The sequence below is a fragment of the Carlito syrichta genome, unplaced genomic scaffold (genome assembly GCF_000164805.1).
Source record: "Carlito syrichta isolate Samal-C Ts95f unplaced genomic scaffold, Tarsius_syrichta-2.0.1 Scaffold115681, whole genome shotgun sequence".
Taxonomy (NCBI): Eukaryota; Metazoa; Chordata; class Mammalia; order Primates; family Tarsiidae; genus Carlito; species Carlito syrichta.
Genome location: NW_007059777.1, coordinates 38,018 through 53,243, shown reverse-complemented (window position 1 = coordinate 53,243; position 15,226 = coordinate 38,018). Strand labels below are relative to the sequence as shown.

At 40.9% G+C, this 15,226-nt stretch overlaps 1 protein-coding gene across 2 annotated transcripts in view; it reads left to right on the top strand.

Moving 5' to 3' along the window:
• Positions 1 to 14,784, top strand: part of NNMT (nicotinamide N-methyltransferase) — a 15,758-nt gene extending 974 nt beyond the window's left edge. Inside the window, exons 2-3 of one of the 2 annotated variants that reach the window (XM_008073298.2) lie at positions 671 to 878; positions 14,313 to 14,784. In XM_008073298.2, coding sequence (XP_008071489.1) covers positions 671 to 878; positions 14,313 to 14,745 — 641 coding nt within the window. In that variant the 3' untranslated portion in view covers positions 14,746 to 14,784. The remainder of the gene's footprint in view (positions 1 to 670; positions 879 to 14,312) is intronic. The other variant, XM_021706337.1, reaches the window with a different exon arrangement.
• The last annotated feature ends 442 nt before the right edge of the window (positions 14,785 to 15,226 follow it).

Below are 15,226 nucleotides of genomic sequence, written 5' to 3'. Positions count from 1 at the left end.
GGCTGGGAGCGGCCACTGCACTCCAGTCTGGGCATCAGAGTGAGACTCCAACTCAAAAAAATAAAAATAAATAAATAAATAAATAAATAAAGGCTTCTCAATATATGAAAAATGGGGTGATTTTTGGAAAAAGAAGTTATATAAACTCAATTTTTTAAAAAACCAACTTTCCTCGAAAGTAATTCTTAATAGTTTTTACGTTCTCTGTATAACAGCCTTTCTGGATCACTGGCCTGTGTGCCAGATGTCGATCTTAGTTTTCTTCTCTTAGAACTTAAAAAATAGCTGAGCCACATGATTCCACCCTGGATTGGGAAATAGAAAATCAAAAGAGTTCTCTATTTGACTTTTCATTTTATTTGTGTTTGAGGTTTTTCAAACTAATGAACTTTATTTAATTCATGTGAGCCATTTTTAATGTTTTTATATTTATATTTTCTTTGATATTTACATCTGTGTTATTGTGATTAAGTTACAGAGGCTTTTTTTGTTTCATTTTGTTTGTTTTGCAAAGATATTTTTAAAAAAAGACTTTGAGGGAGGATTTGTGACTAAAGTGATGGTCTGTCTTGGGGGGCGTCCGGCACAATCCCAGGGAAGACAATGTCAATTCAACTCTGTCCACCACCGTGAGAGCCTGCTCCCTTCCTCATTCCCTTCTCCCACCCAGATGGAGTGAAGGGAGACCTTCTGATTGACATCGGTTCTGGCCCCACCATCTATCAGCTCCTCTCTGCTTGTGAGTCCTTCAAAGAGATTGTTGCCACCGATTACACAGACCAGAATCTGCAGGAGCTGGAGAAGTGGTTGAAGAAGGAGCCAGAAGCCTTCGACTGGTCCCCGGTGGTGACCTATGTGTGTGATCTTGAAGGGAACAGGTAGAGAAACTGTGGTGTACTTCTTGGCTTTCTGAGGGTATCTGAGTGACACTTGGTTTTTCTGAACCAAGAATTAGCCTCACATTCCAACTTTTAAAAGCAAGGGAAATAGAAAGATAGAGACCAAAGACAAATCCAAATGAAGAATAAGAGCTAAAGAAAGTGAGAGCAAGAGAGAAAAAGAGAGAGAGAGAGAGAGAGAGAAGAGATGAGATATAGGTACATGAGTACGTATGTGTGGATTTGTGTATGTGCACCAGAGGAGCAGAAGACACAGGGAGAGAGTTGAAGAGATGGGTACTAGGCCAAGAAGAAGAACAAAGAACTTTCCAAGCCTATGGAGGTAAGGGCAGTGTGCAGGTCAGTACTACATGAGCTAGTTTAGAACAACTTCAGGCAAGAGGCTAACCCAGTTTCTTCCCAGCAGTTTTGGGGTATCAGAGCGTGCCCCTCACCCCAGTTCCAGTCAGTTGCTAGCCATCCAGGCCTACAGAACCTGGCTGTGAGTGTGACTAATGTTTACACCACCAGATATAACCAAAAGCTGACTAAGTTTTTTAAGCTGAAGTTAGCAATATAAAGAAATTATTTGAAAATAATTTATAAATCACCATCCATAAAATTAGAACTTTATATACTCAAATTCTTACACGACCACATTTACAAGTAAATTTTTTTTTTTTTTTTTGAGTTGGAGTCTCACTCTGTCGCCCAGACTGGAGTGCAGTGGCCGCTTCCGGCCACCGCAGCCTCGACCTGCTGGGCTCCGGCGATCCTTCCGCCTCAGCCTTCCAAGTAGTTGGAATTACAGGCATGCACTACCACACCCAGCTGATTTTTTGATTTATTGTAGAGATGAGGTCTCGCTGCCCAGGCGGGTCTCGAACCCACGGGCTCAGGCAATCCACTCACCTCAGCCTCCCAAAGGCTACAAGTAAATTTATGTGAATGACTCTTGTTTAAATTATTGATTTCTTCCCACACAGGAAGTTGGTAATAGCCTACTAGTCAGGGGTGGCCAGGTCTGTGATTCACTTTGTCTGCCTCTTGTCCTGATATGCCTCTTGTCTTTTATCAATTGTCCAACAGTGTCTACTCTCCTGCCCCAATGATCATCAGTTCCTGAAGTGTCATTTCTTCACTACTATGCTTATTGCTGAGACTCCACTCATTTCTTTGTAAACTTTATAAAAAGACAATTATTTCTCCTTCTAGGTTCCTGCTGACTCTGTCTACCATTTCTTATATGCTCAGAGTTTCTTTTTGTAATGCTCTTTTATCTTTCTTTTTTTTTTTAACATTTTTTCTGTCTCCCCTCACTTTATCCATTATTTAATTTTCACATGACTCTTTCTCCCTTCCCCATACCCCTAGTCCTATATTTTCCCCTTTGCTTACATGCACATATTGTGCTTTATACAACAACTTCTGTATCTTCTTGTCTTTTCACTCACAATGGGAAAGCATATGTTTTAAAACAGCCCATGAATTTTCAGGAAAAAGCTCTGATTTCCTGGCAAGACAATCTCCTTCAATAAACAAGTGTGGCCAGACGTGGTGGCTCATTCCTGTAATCCCAGCGTTTTGGGAGGCTGAGGCAGGAGGACTGCCTCAGTCCAGGAGTTTAAGACCAACCTGGGCAAAATGGCAAGACCTTGTCTCTACAAAAAAAAAAAAAAAAACTAGCCAGGCATGGTGGTATAACTGTAGTCCCAACTACTTGGAAGGCTGAGGTGGAAGGATCACCTGAGCCCAGCAATTCGAGGCTGCGATAGACATGAGCATGCCACTACACTCCAGCCTGGGGGACAGAGACTCCAACACAAAAAAAACAAAAAAAGAAAAAAACAAGTATGATTAACTTTTGGTTCATGGTTATGGAAACTAGCACTCATTCATTCATTCAACAAACTTATATTGAGCACCTGTGATGTGTCACGGTACTAACTACTGGGATAGAGCAGTGAACATGACAGATAGCCCTTCTCTCCTGTAACTCACATCAAAAGGCAGGCAAGTGCTAAATCATTTAGGGCCTTTTAGGCCAAGTGTAAGATTATGGACTTCAAGTGTTATAAGAAGGCATTAGAGATACAGACAGGTGAGGGATGAGACCCAGTTTATATTTACAAAGTGCTCTCTGGCTGCCGTGTGGAGAATGGGTGAGAGGGGTTTACCAGGGAATGAGATAAAGGAGATAATTTAAATCCAGGTGAGAGATGATGGTGACTTGGACTATGGTGATAGAGAGAGGTAGATGGTTTTAAGATTCATTTTGGAGCTGGAATGAATATTAGTTGATAATGATTGGTTATGAGGAATGAGGAGAGTAAAGGTCAAGGATGAGGTCCTTGTTCCTGAATGACAAAGAAAATTGAGATAACATACATGAATTCATGAGCATCGATGTAAAATCATGAGAGTTTGATGTAATTCCTAAAGAATATACCTGTTTCTACTCTCGTCTGGAAGTGATGGTCAATTCTTTTTTATATAATTGCACTTATAATTGATTCCCATCTATTTTGCCCGCTTTTGTTTATCTCTGAGTCAGTTTCTCTTCTGAAACTAACTCTGTCAGCTTTTATTTCTTTAATCTCCTTTTTTTTTTTTTTAAATGATCTGTTGGTTTTTGGCAGACATCTTTTTCTCAAGGTTATTAGGAGGACTCTAAACTTCGTATTCATGTTCTTACACATTGTTGATACACTGTCTTATTAGTAGTACATGTGGATTGTCAAATGCAAGCTATCAAGGTGACCCATCAGTGGTACGATTCTTCATAAAGTAGAAGTATAAATAAGAGATTTTTATCCCAATTAACATTTTTTCTATTATCCAGAGTTGCTTAATTTCACTGGGTTTATGTTAATCTTTTATCCCTTTTATCAGGCATAATACGTCTTGAAAAATCAGGTAGTATAAGTCCTCCAACTTTGTTCTTTTTCAAGTTTATTTTGACAATTGTAGTAACATTGTATTTTGAAATACATTTTAGGACAAGCTTGTCAATTTCTCACAAAAAAGTCTACTGAGACTTTAATTAGTATTTCCTTGAACTTACAGATCAATTTAGAAGAATGGACATACTGAATCTCCAGTCTATGAACATGGTTTATCTCTTCATTTATTTAGGGCTTTAATTTTGCTCAGCAATCTTTTATAGTTCTCATGTTTTGCATATATTTTGTTACATTTTCCTAAATGTTTCATGTTTTAATTCCATCGTTCATTGTATTCTAAAGTTTCATTTTAGTAATTTCATTTTTTTCCATTTGCTAGTATATAAAAATACAATTGATTTTTGTATATTGGCCTTATGTCCTGTGACCTTGCTGATGTCACTAATTAATTTTAGTAGTGTTTTTGTAGATTCCAGAAGGGTTTCTATGTAGACCCTTATATCGCCTGCATATAAAAACAGATTTTTATTCCTCTTTTCCAGATTATGCCTTTTATTTATTTTTCTGGCCTTATTATACTGGTAAGACTTTTACTACGATGTTAAATAGAAATGACGGGAGTAGACATCTGTGCATTATTCCATGTCTTAGAGGAAAAGGTTTAATGATTTACTACTGAATATATTAACTACAGGTTTTCCATAGATATTCTTTATCAAACTAAGTTCCTTTGCAAATCTAGCTTCTTTGAAGTTTTTAATCAAATGATTAGTGCTATCAAAATTTTTTATGCTTATTGAGATGATCATATAATTTTTCTACTTTATTCTGAATGTGTGGATTATATTGAATGATTTTGAATGTTAAAAGCCAAATTGGCATAAACCCCTTGGTCATGAAGTATTAGCCTTTGTGTATATTGCTGAATGTGATTCGTTAAAATTTTGTTAGGTTTTTGCCTATATTTTAAGGGATATTGAGCTATGATTTTCTTTTGTTGTAGCATGCTTGGCAGATTTTGGTATTAGCATGATGCTAGAGTCATAAAATAAGTTGAGGGTGATTTCTCCTCCTCTATTTTGGGGGAGAGTGTGTATTATTAGTATTATTTCCATTCAGTATAAGTGCATATTTTTTAGTGTTTTTAAATCTCCTCTATTAACCTATTCTGTGTCTTGTGTGAGTTCGTGTGGCTTTTCTAGAAATTACACTATACAACCTTAATATATCTATTATCATAAACAATGTAAAATATTACAGCAGTGTAATTTCCTTAACCCTCTCTCCTGCCCCTTATACTCTTGCTGTTATATATTCTATTTCTATGTATAATATAACACTACAATACATTGTCATTATTTTTGCCTAAACAGTCAGTAGTGACTTTATTTATTTTATTTTATTTTGAGTCAGGGTCTCACCCTGTTGCCCGGGCTGGAGTACAGTGGCACGACCATGGCTCACCACAGCCTTGTCCTTCTGGACTCAGGCAATTTATTTTTGTGATTAAAAATTAACAATATTTACCATCTTAATTAATTTAAAAAAAATTTTTTTTGAGTTGGAGTCTCACTCCGCTGCCCAGGCTAGAGTGCAGTGGCATGCTCACGGGCACCCCAGTATCAACCTGCTGGGCTCAGGTGATCCTTCCCCCTCAGCCTTCCAAGTAGCCAGAACACAGGCATATACTACCTCACCCAGCTAATTGTTTTATTTATTGTAGAGATGAGGTCTTGTGAGGTTGCCCAGGCTATTTTTGAACCCATGGACTCAGGCAGTCCTCTCACCTCAACCTCCCAAAGTGCTGGGATTACAGACTTGAGCCACTGCGCCCAACCACCATCTTAATTATTTTTAAGTGTACAGTTCAGCAGTGTTGAGTCTATTCATGTAAGTCAGTAGTGCTTTTAACTAGGTATACAATAATATATATTCAACCCAGGAATTTTTGAATTGACTGTGCTCTCCCACCCCAATTCTTATGTTAGAATCTTAACCTCCAATGTGAGATGTGCTTTGGGAGGTAATGAGGTCAGGAGAGTGGAACCCTCATGTATGAATTTAGCACCTTGTAAAGGAGCCCCAGAGAACTCTCTAGCTCCTGCCATATGAACACACAATGAGAAGTCAGACATCCGTATCCCCAAAGGGTGTCCTCACCAGAACCTAACAATGCTGGCATTCTGATCTCAGACTTCCAGCCTCCAGAACTTCAAGAAATAAATTTATGTTGTTTATAATTCACCCAGTCTATGGTATTCTGTTACAGAAGCCCAAACTGACTCCAGGCTATATATGTGTATGTTTTGAAGATATTTTATATTAACCCACATATCTTTCTTGTCTAGTGTTCTTCATTCCTTTCTGCAGACCTAGGCTTCTGTCTGGCATCATTTTTCTTCACCTGAACAACTTCTTTTAGTAGTACTCATAATGCAGGTCTGCTGGAGATAAATTCTCTTAGTTTATCAAGTCAGGTGAAAATGCATTTTTTCTTCCTGCTAATTTCAGGAACTTAACAATTTTTGATACCCAAAGTCCCTCTGCCATTTCTCTTCCCAGTATTTATTACTAAAATCTGAGATTTAAAAATTCAAATATTGTAATTTAAAGCATTATTTTTATATTTTCTTTTAAGAACAGTTTGAACATTTGCTTTAGGTTTATAATCATATTTACAATTATTTGGACCTATTTGAGTGTCATATAATTTTTCTACTTATTGAATTTTTAACCTAGATTCATCTCTTAGTCAGCTGAGCATGTCTTCAAATAATTTTTTAGAGCATTTAGTGATCTATTTTCTAAGTCTATGTATGTATGGGAAAGTATTTTTATTACCCTGATGCATGAAAAATGTCATAAAATTGTTTAATACTGCTTATATATTGCTCCATTTTTTCCTGGCATTTAGTAAGATGTTGAGAGAGAATATTGTCATATGCCATTTTAACCTGTCAACCCCTGACTTAGAATGATATGTCAGCTATGGCCTTCAAAGTGAAGATATATTCTTGAAAATAAAAATAACTTTATACTTCTTTTTTATTGATTGTGTGATTCCACAGAATGAGATTTATATTAACTAGAAAAAAATTGTGGCTATGAGGATTTGGACAATACTCAAAATTATTAGATAAATAAGGAATTTCCCAGGATTTGTAGAATTTCAGGGAAAGTTTGTTTCCCTGAAAATCTTCAGTCATTGTTAAATAATACACCTTTCCAAAGTCCAGATTGTGTCAAGAAAGTTTTTGAAACTTTGTCCTCAATTTCCTTAGCCGTCACATGCCTTTCTGTCTCATTCCAAAATAAACCCTTAGAATCCAGCAGGATAGTAATAAGCGTTACTTATCTCACGCAAGAATCGTCCACTTGGAACAGTTTGCCCTTGAGGCATTGTCTCTCCCCAATCACTCTTTGAGAATGAGAAACTGTAATTTTGGCAGGACCTGTCTGCATTCTCACCCTTATCCTTGCACTAGATCCTGTGGCTTTAACAATTTTGAGGATGATAGCGATCCCATCCAACCCATGTCTTGCTTGCATCTTCTAGTACCTCTATCAACCTACAACCTATTTCCCTCAAGATTATTTCTTCTTTATCTGAAGCTCTTCCTTGTGCTGATGACTGCCAAAGACAATATGAGCTGTCTCCTGTTCCTCTGCCTTTGGAGTGTGACTCATTCAAGCATTTATTTATTTATTTATTTATTTTTAAAGAGGCAGGGTACAAGTCAGGATAAGGTACGTAAGTTGTCTACGTACAGTGAGGGCCCCTCACTGGTCCTCACTTCGCCCTGTCTAGGATCAGGTATCCTTAGTGATGTTACATGCTCCCCTCCTCCTCTGGCAGCATCCCACTATTGCCAGTCCTTTAAATGTGTGACTCATACATTTAAATACCACTCATTTTTACAACTATCCGAAAAGTCAGAAGACATCGCTACCAAATTCTTGCCTCATACTGTTCATTCATTAAATCAGAAAGTCAAACATTAAGGTATAACTCCTCAAGCTTGTGCCATTTAGCGCAATTGGGTCAATTTTTGAGCAACATATATATATATATTTTTTTTTTCATGGGCTCACATCTATAATCCCAGCATGTTGGGAGGCTGAGGTGAGAGGATTGCTTGAGCCCAGGAGTTTAAGACCAAGACCAGCCTGGGAAACACTGCGAGACTTTGGTCTCTATCCAAAAATAAAACTAAAAAAAGAGTAGCTGGACATGGAAAATGAGCTTTTTCCTTAAGAAAATGTAGAAAGAGCATTCATTAATCTCTGGTCCCTGGAACTTGGAACACATGGGTTAGACTTGTGGTCTTCAGACTAACAGTTTTGACATCATGAGCTTTTAGAAATGCTGACTCAGGCCCCACGGGTTACCTAGAGACTCAGACTCTGTACTTTGACCAGATCTGCCAGGGGTTGCATGCACATTACAGTTGGAGAAGCCCTAGTGTCTAGAGCAGGATTTCTCACCAGCTGTGCCAGGGCATCCAGGTGATAGGAATGAATTACAGGTGTGCTGTCCAAGCTGCTCTCCTTGGCCCTCTAGGCAGCCAGGTGTGCCCTGAAGAGGTTGGTGCCCCTCCTGGCTGCCTCTGTAGAGAGCATCTCCGCCACTTAACCTCAGTGCACCTGACCAAAGAAAGCTTGAACACCTATAACAGTGGCAGTTCTCTGAAGCAAATGCTCTCTGTGCAAAGATCTCCATAAGATGTTTGTTGCCCAGGCCTGGCATGCAGTGGCATGATCATGGCTCATCGCAGTCTCGACCTTCTGGGCTCAGACGATCCCTCTGCCTCAGCCTCGCAAGTAGCTACGACTGCAACTGAGCACCACCATGTCTGGCTACTTTTTTTAGTTTTAATTTTGGATAGAGACCAAGGTCTCGCTCGCTGTGTTTTCCAGGCTGGTCTTGGTCTTGAACTCCCGGGCTTAAACAATCCTCTCACCTCAGCCTCCCAACATGCTGGGATTACAGATGTGAGCCACTACGCCTGGGGGGATATATATATATATAGCTCAAAAATCGATCCAATTGCACTAAATGTGTTCCACCATCTACGGATTTTCATGACTTGCAAAAGGATATTGATATTCTTTTTCAAAATCAGGATCTTGATGGTCATGGTGATTGTTTTGGTAATGCCAGGGCAAAGCTTCTACCTTTTATAAGGATTCCTTTAATAGGTGTTTTCACTGCTTTATCTCTCTGAGAAAATTAACAGGACAGGCTGAGGTACTTTCAACAAGCCATTGTCCTCAAATTGTAAACATTTCTACTCATATGTCTCAAAGCACTTCAAGCCGGGCTCGGTGGCTCAGCCTGTAATCCCGCGCTTTGGGAGGCTGAGGTGAGTGGATTGCCTGAGCCAGTGGGTTCGAGATCCGCCTGGGCAACTTGGCGAGACCTTATCTCTACAATAAATCCCAAAATTAGCCGGGCTTGGTAGCGTGTGCCTTTAGTTCCAGCTACTTGGATGGCTGAGGTGGAAGGATCGCCGGAGCCCAGCAGGTCGAGGCTGCGGTGGCCAGGAGCGTGCCACTGCTCTCTAGTCTGGGCGACAGAGTGAGACTCCAACTCAAAAAAAAATAAAAAAAACCACTTCAAACTCAGGGTGTCCAAAATAGGGCTGTGATCTGCTCCAGATCTTCACTTCTGGTATTTTTAGCTCCTTACACGGCACCTTCGCGTAAGTCACTGGACAAGACAGAAGTCTGTGAGTCAACCTTGTCAGCTCCCTCTCTGTCATGCTCCTGTCTGATGGAGCAGTGAGTTCTGTTCTTTTTACTCCCTGAGTTCCTTTCGAGCTGGTACCTTTCTTCAGTACCTGCCATCTCCTGGTCCACGCTATCCTCCTTTCTCCTCACTGGCCTCTCACCTCCACTCTTGTCCCTCCGCTTAGTTCTTCTTCATTCTGTAGCCCGTGATTATCTGAAGATGTAAATCTGATGATGTCACTCCCTACCTTAGCACCCCTTAATGACTTTCCATGACTTTTAGGATATAAAACAAAATTCCTAACGTCCACAGAGCCCTCCCTAGCCTGGCAACTGCAGACCCGTTTGCTTCACAATCCAGTCACATTGGCATCCTTTTCTGGATGTTTCTTCCCACCACATGGCCTTTGCATGTGCAATTTCCTCCTGCTGGAATATCCTTCTCCCCTCCCCATTCTCTTTGACTTGGTTAACTCCTACTTATTTCTCTTCTATACGTCAGTTTTTTAGAGGAGTTTTTTTCTGGTATGCTAGACCAAGTGAAAAGCCCCCAGCATCCCTCCATTAGTGTCATGTTTCTTTCCTTCCTTGTGTTTATTCATTTTAATTTCCATTTCTGTGGCTCCCCTCTCCTCACCAGACTGTAATCCCCATGAGGACAGGCTGTTTCTCATTTGTTCATCCATATACCCCAGTGCCCAGTACGCTTGCTGTCACATAATGGAGGTTCAAAACATATCCAAAAAATAAATGAACATGTGCGCTTTGCTTTCGAGGCTCTTCCGCCTAGAATGTCTTTTATCTGATCCAGGTGTGGACTGTACCAGAGGTTTACCAATGATTACTCTCTCCTCTTACAATTCTTATGATGACCTCCAAGCTCACTTAGCCTTGATTTTCTAGACAAGTCTGGATGGTTTTCTCCCAGGAGAGCCTACAGAAGCCTCTGGGGATGGGGCCTGGGGAAGATAAGTGCAATTAACAAAAGCTTGTCCAGGAGAATCTGACCCACCACCTGCCTTGGCAAGACAAGGTAGCAGGAGGCCCCTCAAAATCTTAGGATAACCACCTGAAACATGGGAAGATATCCTCATGAAGGGTCTTTCCCGGGAGTCCTCTTCCTTATGCCTTCCCTCCCACTTCCACTCCCCTCAGGTTTTTAGGGTTAACATATTTACAAAGGAAAGAGCTGCTTTTTTGGGAATATTCATTCATTTGAAAGAATAGATCTTTAGAACTAGTGAAGTGGCCATGGAGCCGTCAGCTTTCTGTAAAACAGCCCAGCACTGTTCTGGAGTGTGTTGATTGCCCACCCCTTGAGCTAAATGTGAGGCTGAGTGGTAAATGCCTGGGTCCCCTGGCAAGTTCACTTCCCTCTGGGGCATGCTCAGGCCCCAAGGAGCCCTGAGGAGTTGTCTTTGCACAGCCGCCTGCCAACTGAATTTCCCAATGTTTGCTGTGTGTCCAAGTCAAGCAGGTATCTACGACAATGGGTACTTCTAACCATTTTCCCTCTCAAGTTGGCACATTCTCTGTGAGCGTCTGTGACTTTGCAGTGTGCTTGGGAACAACTTCCATCATCATCTGACTGGCAAGTTGTAGTTCTGTGGTAACTTGCGTCTTTCAAAGAGCTGAATACGCAATAGGGCACAGAGGTCGATTCTGCTTCTGATGTCATCAAATACACACTTTCACAATGTTTCCAATTTAGAGAATCATACCCAAACACATCTCCAAAACACACTATGTTGCCACTACTTTAGCTTTTTGAATTCACTTAAGTTATTCGTATGTGCAGAGAGGTTATTTAAAATTTTCTGATACAGATAATCTATTCCGATCCATGATTCTCATAGACTTTTACAGTATTGAATTATTATAAATTTTTATTCTTAAAATGATTTTCAAATCATCAAGGCTGGACGATAGTTTTGTAACCAGTTTCCCTACCTTATGAATGACTAATTGTCCTGGTTCGTTCAGGATACAAGAGGTACCTGGGATATGAGATTTTCAGTGCTAAAGTCAGAAAAGTCCAAGACAAAGTAGTCACCTATTACCATTTCTAGCTTTGAGAAGGAGGAGGTAGACCCAATCAAAGATAATTTGTATTTTCTATGAAAATACCAATTTAGCGATTGTGAGGAATTCCCTGAAACCAAGACCTTGCTAAGTTTCTCCTTCTCTCTCATTTAATATAAGAACTTATTGAGACATACCTCACATATCATACAATTAACGCACCATTAATTAAAAGTGTACGATTCAAAAGTTTTTAGTAAACTCACAGAGTTGTGCAGCCTTCACCATAATCAATTTGAGAATATTTTCATAGTTTCCAATAGAAACCTTGTAACTGTCAGCAGTCACTCCCATCTCCTTGCAAATCTCTCAGCCCCTGGCACCATTCAGGTGTTTTCAGTCTCTATAGCTTTGCCTTTTCTGGACATTTCATATAAACGGAATCATACGATACTTGACTTTTGAGTTCTGGTTTTTTTCATTCAATGTAATGTCCTCAAGTTTCATCCATGTGGCAGCATGAGGCAGAACTTCATTACTTTTTATTGTCAAATAATATTTTTTGTATGTATAGACCACATTTTATTTACCTAGTCATAAGTTGATGGACAGTTTTATTGTTTCTACTTTTTGGCTATTTAAACATTCATATATGCATTGTGTGGCTATATGTTTTTATTTCTTGGCTACATACCTAGGAGGAATTCCTGAGTCATGTGGTAACTCTGTGTTTAACCTTTTGAGGAATTGCCAGACTATTTTCTAAAGTAGGTGAACTATCTCACATTCCTGTCAGCACTTTCTGCACATCCTCGTCAACACTTGTTACTATCTGTATTTTTTGTTATAGCCATCCTAGTGATACTACTATGAAGTGGTACCTCATGGTTTTTATTTGCATATGGCCAATGACATTCAGCATTTTTTATATGCTTATTGTTAGAACTTTTTAAATGAAAAATTATAGCAAACATCAAGTGTGTTTTCAAATAACTGATGATATACACTATGCTTAAGATTGTATGAGTACTTAAATTAGATTCCTACAACGAATTTCTGCTATCTCAAATCATTCTACCTGGAGGCAAGTCTGCAAATTTTGTGTAAACCATTGACTTTTTCTCATGACCATAAATGGTCCCAGAGTAAGTCTCTGTCTTACTTGCTCTGATGTTGGGCCACTCTCTGCTGTCTCCATCAAGCCTCATTGCCCAATGGCCATCTTCTCCTGGAGCCTGCATCAGACAATGGACTATATGTTTCCTGGTCAAGCATGGTGGCTCATGCCTGTCACCCCAGCACTTTGGGAGGCCGAGGTGGGAGGATTGCTTGAGCCCAGGAGTTCTAGACCAGCTTAGGCAACATAGTGAGACCTTGTCTCTACAAAAAGATCAAAAAAATTAGCCAGGCGAGGTGGCATGCACCTGTAGTCCCAACTACTTGGAGGCTGAGGTGGAAGGATCGCCTGAGCCCAGAAGATGGAGGCTGCAATGAGCTGTGAGCATGCCGCTGCACTACAGCCTGGGTAACAGAATGAGACCCCAATTAAAAAAAAAAAGACAATTTCCTGTGTGTGAGACTAGATTTGTTCCCCAGTGCTTTGTTGATCAACTTCCTCAAAGGGCTCAGTACCCAATGGTCGTTTCTACTATTAGTGCTCTGTGGCCGAGGTCCTGGATATACTCACGGTGTCTTCTCTTTCCTTCATTTCTCACTAACAGATCCAAATAGGATCCAGGTCACCCTATTTCATCCCCTGCCCTAGCCTTCTCTTAACTGATTTTTCTCTCAACAAACACCACTGATTAGGGAGAAAAGTTCAGGATTCCTAGGAACACAACCAAGAAAATGATCTTCTTCAGAAAATGTACTCTCTATCCGTAATGCTCTTTGGAGCCTGAAAATGGGAACCAGTGGCTTTCTTCTCTCCTGAAAGGCCCTGTCCATTGCTGTGGGATAGTGATCAACAGTTTCTAAAAATGTCTGTGATTCCATTCCTCTTATTAATCAGCAACTACTACAAAGACAATGTTGTAGCATTTTAAACCCACTATTACTTGCTATTTATGGATTAAATAGCCACTATCTTACAGCTGGGCAGAGGGGATAAGGATAGTAACAATAATAGAAAATAAATAATAATAAATGAGCCAGACGCCATACTAAGTAGTGAAAGAGGAAGAATTTCATGGAGGGTGGTCTATGGTAAGGAGCAGGCTGCTGGGAATTATTATTTTGATTTTATTGACTGATTGATGGATTGAGTTAGAGTCTCACTCTGTTGCCCAGGCTGGAGTGCGGTGGCATGATCATGGCTCACCACAGCCTCCAGTTCCTGGATTCAAGTGATTCACCTTCCTCAGTCTCCCGAGTAGCTGGGACTAGAGGCATATGCCACCACTCCCAGCTAATTTATTTTACTTTTTTGTAGAGATGACGTCTCACTGTGTTGCCCAGGTTGGTCTCGAACTTCTGGGCTCAAACAATTCTCCTACCTCGACCTCCCAAAGTATTGAAATTATAGGCATGAACCATTTCACCTAGCTATTATTTCTATGCTATTATTCACTTTATAAAGAGATTTATTTCAGCTCAGGGTAATATGATCACATTCAAATGTCACAATGGTCCCTCTTGTGTTTAATCTCTGCTTTTCCAATACAGATGGCCCTAAGGATACATACTTGGGACAACACTGCCATTTTCAGTCTTGACCCAAGAGACCTAGGGTCCCTGTGATGGAAGTCACAAATGGTGTGTGTTGACTTGTGTTTTTCAGAGTCAAGGGGCCAGAGAAAGAAGAGAAGTTGAGGCAGGCAGTCAAGCAGGTGCTAAAGTGTGATGTGACTCAGAGCCAGCCTCTGGGTGCCATTTCGCTGCCCCCAGCTGACTGTCTGCTCAGCACGCTATGCCTGGATGCCGCTTGCCCAGACCTCCCTACCTACCGCATGGCTCTCAGAAACCTCAGCAACCTGCTGAAGCCTGGGGGCTTCCTGGTGGTGGTGGACGCGCTGAAGAGCAACTACTATATGGTTGGTGAACAGAGGTTCTCCAGCCTCCCCCTGGGCCAGGAGGCAGTAAAGGCTGCAGTGAAGGAGGCTGGCTATGTGATTGAACAGTTCGAGGTGATCTCACAGAGTTATTCTTCCAACATGGCCAACAACGAAGGACTTTTCTTCCTGGTGGCGCGGAAGCTGAGCAGATCTATGTGACACCTGTGACCTCAATGAAAGCAACTCCTTTGACCCGTCCAGCTGACTTCGGTTCCAGCTCTGCCAGTCATGTGCTGAGGAGGGAAGTGGCTGTGGCTTGATGGTTCATCTAGGACAGGGTTAAGAAGTTAATCTAGGAACAATTTGTTGATCACTCACCCTGTGCTCCACACGTGCTGGTATTACAGGACCCAAAAATGAGTAACTGGTACATCCAGTTTTCCCTGCCTCTGTTTGCAGAAGATCTTGCTTCCCTGACCACCCAGTTATGAGGACTCAAGGCCACACCTGTTGCAGAGACGTGTCTGCAGTTATTCACTGTTCGTTTCCTAGGGGAACCTGCTGCTTCCTTCTCTCTTGGGAACAGGCTTCTGCCGTCTGCAACTCTTGCCGTCCCCATGGAGAGGTTACCACACCCCAGCCTCTGCTGTTCACTGGGCTGCCCTGGGCACAGCTGTTCTCTGTTGGACTCTGCCCTGGC